The sequence below is a fragment of the Empidonax traillii genome, unplaced genomic scaffold (genome assembly GCF_003031625.1).
Source record: "Empidonax traillii isolate 1590-97213 ecotype Southwest subspecies unplaced genomic scaffold, ASM303162v1 scaffold47:size1546949, whole genome shotgun sequence".
In the NCBI taxonomy this organism is placed as follows: Eukaryota; Metazoa; Chordata; class Aves; order Passeriformes; family Tyrannidae; genus Empidonax; species Empidonax traillii.
This window is the reverse complement of record NW_020955240.1, coordinates 1,247,404-1,254,710: the sequence shown is the minus strand read 5'-3', so window position 1 is coordinate 1,254,710 and position 7,307 is coordinate 1,247,404. Positions and strand designations below refer to the sequence as shown.

General features: G+C 36.6%; 1 protein-coding gene across 2 annotated transcripts in view; it reads left to right on the top strand.

Annotated features, from left to right (window-relative positions):
- MAP3K1 (mitogen-activated protein kinase kinase kinase 1) overlaps positions 1-4,945 on the top strand; it is a 54,031-nt gene extending 49,086 nt beyond the window's left edge. For both annotated transcript variants that reach the window (XM_027878936.1, XM_027878935.1), the window contains exons 18-20: positions 90-232; positions 708-839; positions 2,294-4,945. In XM_027878936.1, coding sequence (XP_027734737.1) covers positions 90-232; positions 708-839; positions 2,294-2,443 — 425 coding nt within the window. In that variant the 3' untranslated portion in view covers positions 2,444-4,945. The remainder of the gene's footprint in view (positions 1-89; positions 233-707; positions 840-2,293) is intronic.
- Positions 4,946-7,307: the final 2,362 nt, after the last annotated feature.

Here is a 7,307-nt window from a genome sequence, read left to right as displayed (position 1 = left end):
TGGAGGGCGGAAAAGTGTCGACTGTCTGTTCATCCTTTTGCATTTAATAGAAAGCCAACTAGCAGTATTTTTTATTGTGCTGTTGACAGGTGCCAATTTGCTAATTGACAGCACAGGTCATAGATTAAGAATTGCTGATTTTGGAGCTGCGGCCAGGTTGGCATCAAAAGGAACTGGTGCTGGGGAGTTTCAGGGACAGTTGTTGGGAACTATTGCATTTATGGCACCGGAGGTAAGAAACTAGTTTTGGAAGTTATTTCAAAAAGTTTGTTTGAACTCTTTAAGCTGATTCAGATGGCCAAATAACAGAAAATTGCTATATATGCTTCAAATGTGTTTTAAATGCCTTGTTTCTAAAGACTAGGGATAATTTCAATATAGCAGTCGTGACTGACTGCTGTGAAGGCTGTGTAAGCAGTTTTGCTACAAGATATACCCATCACAAGTGTTGTTACTAAAGCCCAAATGACCATTTGGTCGAAAGCTGTCGCAAAGTACTTTGTTTTGCCTCTTGATGAGGCATTTTATTTATTAAATCTCTACAGCAGTGTAAATCTTATGGCATTTACATCACTGATAACTTTCTCACCCTGAAATCTTAATCAGAGTACACTTGGTTGATGATTTTTTTGGGTTTTGCTTCTAAATTACTTAAAGAGTTAAGAGACTTTGAAGCATATAATCTGATCTTCTGTCTTACTGTTCAGGTTCTGAGAGGTCAGCAATATGGTAGGAGCTGTGATGTGTGGAGCGTTGGCTGTGTTGTTATAGAGATGGCTTGTGCTAAACCTCCTTGGAACGCAGAGAAACACTCCAATCATCTTGCTCTGATATTTAAGGTGAGGTGTTTTGTTACTGTAACAGACAACAAACTGTATCCAGCAACATGAATCGTAGAAAAGTATACTAGTATCAGCAGTTGTTGCAATAGCTCTTTTTTATATTGGAGCTGTTAGTACAAAACAGTGCTGGTACCAAGGTAACCCTACTTGCTTGTTTAAATACCAACACAATAACATGCTGAGTCATGGAATTGTAGAAAAGATTGTATTAGGGACCTTAAAGATCTTCTAGTTCTACCTTCTGCCACGTGCAGGGACACCTTCCACTAGACCAAGTTGCTCAAAAAGGTCAGTTCTAAGATATAAATACATAGTGTAATAGGCTGAAAAAAGAAAAATTAGGAAGAGAGTTGATCTTTACTCTAGGCAGAAAATTGGGATTTTAACTTCTTCTTACAACCCTGTAAAATACAGGACCAAAAGAAGTTTTTGTACCATCTAAGTGTGTATTCATATTTCACAGAGAAGAGAGTATTTTGGTAAAAAATATTTTGGTAAAAATACTCTCTGTTCCAAGTTCAATTTTTTTTCTGAAAGATATTTGCCATTATGCCATGCTATATATGATTATCGCCCCTTCCTTTTCTCGGTCATGCATCTTGGCATTCATGTTTCTTACTGAAATCAATTAGGTATATGTAATTCTAAAAGTCTAGTTGAATTTTACATATGAATGAAGAAAATACTGCTGCAAGGGAAGAAAGTGATCATCAGCATTTTCACTATCATGAGTGGAGGAAGTGTTTGTACTAAAGAGAACTAGCACAGCAGTATTCAGATATGTTCTATTTAAGTATAAATCACTTGTGATAAGAGATGTAATTGTCATGGTTCTGTCTGTGAATCTAGTGGTGCCACGTTAGTGTTCTCAGTCATCTTGCTTAATTTGACCTAGAGAAGATCAAAATTAATCTGACTGAGGGAGATCTGTATCTGTGTGAGAAGTACTCACACAGAAACCCATTTGGGGTGGTAGCAGAAATTCAGTGAAGACAGTGCAAGAGAGCATACCCTGCTTAACATATTGTAAAGTAACATCACTCAGCTTAATCTGTCTCCATGTTGGCTTATACCAGTTAACAGTGAAGGCAACTAATAGACTAAAGAATACCTGTATGTGTGGCATTAGAGCTTTCCTAGGCCTGCTCAGCACATGATCACTGCAGAACCTTACTGTAAGGAAAAAATTTAGAGAAAAGTATAAAGAGAGAATCAGACTGTGCAAAGCAATAGGCATAACAACACTTAAACTGAAAGTACTAATGTAGTCTTCAAACTGCAGTAGGAAATATGCTGAATGAGTGAGCAGGAAAAGAACTAAAGGAAATAAATATAAAGAATATAAAGGAAATATAACTCATCAGCTGAAGTGATGAGCTTGTCAAAGGTTTTTTGGGGTAGAAGAGGGAGCTTAATTGCTGACTTCTAAAAAGTTGTTTTCCCTTGTTCAGATTGCTAGTGCAACTACTGCTCCATCTATCCCTACACATCTGTCTCCAGGCTTGAAAGATGTGACTCTTCGGTGTTTAGAACTTCAACCTCAGGACAGACCCCCGTCAAGGGAGCTGCTGAAACACCCAGTCTTCCGTACTGCATGGTAGCTACTTATGTGTAAGGCTGAAATACTGAAGAAAATGCTACTGAATATACAATAACTGTCTTGCAGTGCAGTTAAGCGCAGCAGATTTTATTTTTCTCTGGCCTTAATGATAGATACATCAAGAACTTACAGGCCAGTGGGGGATCCTACCTAAGTATGTGATTGACAAATCAAGATCTTTACCTAATCTCAGTATGCAACATCTGACAATTTGTGCAGAGATTTGTAAACTGTGCCTTTGCAAATATCTGGCTCTGTGTGAATACAAAAGCATTTTTCCTTAAATCTGCAAGATTATTTAGCAGGTAAGTGATTTTTAATTTTATTTGGAGGACTTTTTCAGCAATATTAGCAGCTGAGAGGCTCAAGATCTATTTTAATATAGCTATCACTGTTCCATTTCACATCATGTAGATGTTCTGCAATTAGTAAGTTTTCAGTACTGGTTAAAAGGACATTCTGTATTTGTCCTTTTACATGATGTTCTCTGAGTAACAAATCCAAATATCGATGGAAACTTTAAAGAAAAAGCATTTTGCCTTCCTATAAAGTAAGAGCAGGCACTTGTGGTTCACTGTGCGTTTACTGGCCATGTAATTTCTCTTGAAATTAAAGTTTGTTTTCTTTGTATTTTTAACTTTCATGAAAAGGGGATATTTTAGTCTTTAGACAAAAAGATGCAAGCTGTGTCATGGAATATTTTCCTGACACAAGAGTTTTAAAACCAGATTTGCTGGAAATCTGGAATAAAATGCCGCCTTCAACAAGGATGTGTTGAAGGCTCTGATAGTATAGGTTATTTAATAAACAAGATTGTTCTGTATAAAGCAACTTAGTCTAAACCATGCTAGAAGTTGTTGAGCCTTTTTTATTTTCATATAGCAGTTTCTTCTGGCAAATCGTGTAGAGAAGTTTCATGTCAAAGGCCTCCCCAAACCCAGCTCCAATTAAAGTTTTTATGGGGGGCTTTGACATGCACTTCAGTGTGAGCAGGTGCCAAATGTGCAAATCTCATTCTTTATGTAAAGGAACTGAGGTTATATTCTCTACTGATAACAAGTTCTACCTGCTGTTTTCCTTCTGCCGTACATCATCTATTTACTGTAGCCATTAGTGATAATTTAATTTGAAAATGTTAAAAATATTACCATAAGAAAGGTATTTATTTTAACAAGAAACAAACTTGGACTTGAAGAGCAAGGTAAAGTAAAATGTGAAGTAAAGCTTCACCTGTAGTGCAAAATTTGCAGGTTTTTTTAGCAGCTGTGGAATTTTTTTTTAAGTTTTTAAAATTATTTTAAAGGCAGGTTTTTAGATTCTGATGCATGTAATTCTGAAGGAAAATGGCAGCTTTTTCTTTTGCTTTTTTAAAAATGGGGATCTTTTTTAATCTAATACTGATTGTGTTTAATCCATTTTGAAAAAAATACTGTTCATGTTATAACTCTTCAGAAGCCAGTTGGATTGTTGGACTCAAATAGGATTGGTTATTTTCAAAAACTCAGGACAAATTAAATAAGCTATAGTACCTTAAAAATGTATAGTACAAATTGGAAGTAAAACATCTTAAAGATAAGTTTACATGAATGATAGTGCTCATACTAATAAAAAAAACCAGTGTCATTAGTTGTGAATGTGTTTCTTTTGGAAATTTTACATTCCGTTGTTTGGACAATTGGCAGACTTTGAAGAGTTAAAAAGATAATTCTGAAATGTGAAGTTTGGTAGCTCTGTTTTGTACTTGACTTTTTTTTTTTTTTTTGACCACTTTAGAATTTTTCATTCTAATAAGATTATTTCCAAGTCTTATGTGCAAGCTTTAAAGGATGCACTCTTGCCAATTCATGTACTGGAAGATCAGTTGTCAGATTAATACTGTTTCTGGCAGAAATGTAAACTGTATAAACTGATGAACCTCAGCTAATCAGTATTACTTAGTAGATCACCATGCCTACCACATTTCAAACTCAAACTGCCTCTTAGGTGTCCAAATGCATTTGTTTGAGTTTGTGTTTCACTCAGCTTACTGGTAATTGTGGTGTTTTTAAAAATGCAGATGTGATGTAATATTCTTATTTTCTTTGGATCAAAGCTGGACTGAAAATTGTATTGTGTAATTATTTTTTTGTGTTCTTAATGTTATTTGGTACTTAAATTGTAAATAACGTCTACTGCTGTTTATTCCAGTTTCTACTACCTCAGGTGTCCTATAGTGTTTCTTCTACCAAAGTTCACTTTCACAATGAAATTATATTTGCTATGTGACTGATTCCTAAGACTTCCAGGGCTTAAGGGCTAACTTCTATTAGCACCTTACTGTGCAAGCAAATTTTACGGAAATCTCTGGGTTAAGAAATTTGGCTTCATTGTATCCTTTGTTATTTTAAATATATTGAGATATTTTAATTAAAAGTTTTTACCCCATTGAACCAATTTTATATAGTATAATTTGTACGTACTTTGGTGGTTTTGTCTTTATAGTAAATAAAAGTTTTTGAACAAATCTTGTCCTTTGCTTATTAAAATGTCAGTATGTTCAGTTTACCAATGTAAAATATTTCTAGTACACTTGACTGTTTATGCACAATTTCATAACCACACTTCGTATATCAAGACTGGTTTTCTAATATTAAATAAGACATGAATGACTTTTGACCTATATATATATATATATATATATATACACACACACATATATATCTATCTATCTTGGGTGTATCAATAAAGAATGGTTAGATAAGGGACAGCAACAAAGACTAATTATTTTTTTTTTTAAACTGATGATACAGATAGGAACTTCTCTTATGACAACACTTACTTACAAACCTCATTTTTTTTTTCTGCCTTTAAGTCAAGAAGTAAATGTCAAAACTCTGTGTTACTGCAAATGTAACAATTACCTAGTCGGGTAAGCTGATTTGATTAGATCAGTTCTGAAGCCATTGAAGTGTATCTTGGAAATTAATCTGCTATTTTATGTTTTTGGTTCAATGATTCTGTTGTTTGCAATTTAAACAGCACATCAAGCCCTTCCTTGTTCAGGCAATCTGACTATGTATTGCAAAGCTAGGGCTAGTTTCACCTGATTGTCTTTCTCCAGGTATTTTTTAAATAATAATCTTTTTTTAATGAAACACAATTTTCAACTATAGCCTTTTTTATGACTAGAAATTCTGCACTTTGAAGGATTACACTTTTTATAGTTTTCATTAGTTATGTGACTTTCTGCAGACAGGGATGAACATACCAATTCACCAGCAAAAACTGGCAGCAGAAGTCTTCAGATAAGTTCTAATATCTGATTTTTTAAAATCAGAAAAATGTACTAACTGAAATGTCAGGAAGGAAAAAATATGACAGGGATTAAGTAAAAGATAAATTAATTGTAATGTATCTGCCCTTACTTGATTTACCGTGGAAGTTCTGAATTAAGCAGTACTGTGTCATATTTGCAACGTTGCATCCTCTTTTTTAGGAACAAGGGACGGCAGAGATGTCCTGTCTGGCAGTTGGCAGTAAAGTCAAAGACACCTACTTAGAGAACCAAATGTCTTCATTTGCAAAGGTCATGTTCAGTTCTTCCACAGGCAAATAGTAAGCTCTATGCCTGTTTGGATTTCTCTGCTGGGAATAATATCACATTTCTACATGATGGTCATAGGTTGAAGTCTGATGTTTCATCTTTCCGAGTTCTCACTGAAGAGTAACGACTGCCTCCAGGATACATTGGAGTGTCATGAAGGTCACGTGTGTCTTTCATTGCATGAGTGGGCAACTTGCGTGCACGGCTGTTGTGACCTGACGCAGACCACCTTCCAAGGCACTCTATTTCCCTTATTAGCTTTTCACTCACTGTTTAGCTTTCCATGCCGACCTGAATCACAAATGTGACTGTCTTGCTTTTAAGAGCCGCAATATGCATGTACTGTGCTGAGCATGTATGTTGTTTTCTGGTTATGGCACACAGCTGCTAATATCTGGAGTTGAACCGAGACCTTTCTTCCCTGTTGTTACCGAGGAAGCCCAGGAGATGGCAGGGAAGCACTTTGAGGCAGCCACTGTGCCTTTTGTTGTTTCCCTCTGTTATTTCAGTTTGCAATACCTCATTGCTCCCCCCTGGTGGTCTAGAAGGTAAAGGCGCTGCGCTGTCACCTCAGAGACCCGGGTTCGATTCCCGGTCGGGGCCACTCCCCGGGCAGATGGAGCTCGCTAGCCCTGTAAGGCAATCCATCTACATCCTGAGGACCTCGCTGCCACCATCCAAGCTCACTTGGCCCCGGCAGATGAACCTCAGGATTAAAGGGTGGGCTCAGTTCCGCGCACACTGTGTCTCACCTAAAAAATCCAATGCGCAGGCTGGAAGGTGTAAAGACCTTCCCCAGTTCTTCGTTTGTGAAGACTGGCCATTTTTATTACCTCATTGCTCAGCTCCTGTTCTCGAAAAAGATGTGCCAGGTCAATAGTAGAATTAAAGTGATTATGGAGTAAAGCAAGATGCAGCTTATAAATATTTGCAAGGCTCTAAAACAGGAACTTAATTCAGCTTGTTTCATTGCTTTGATGGACCTTTCTCAAATTCCCAAACTCTTGTCAAAATTTCAGGTCCGGCAATAGGAGTATAACCCCTGAGCGTGTTTTGAGGTTTGATCATAGAATCATAGAATCATAGAATAGATTGGGTTGGAAAAGACCTCCAAGATCATCAAGTCCAACCCCTGATCCAACTCCAATTACTATATCATGGCACTAAGGGCCACATCCAATCTCTGCTTAAAAACCTCCAGGGATGGTGAATCCACCACCTCTCTGGGTAGGCTGTTCCAATGCTTGATTACCCTCTCTGTAAAGAATTTCTTCCTAACATC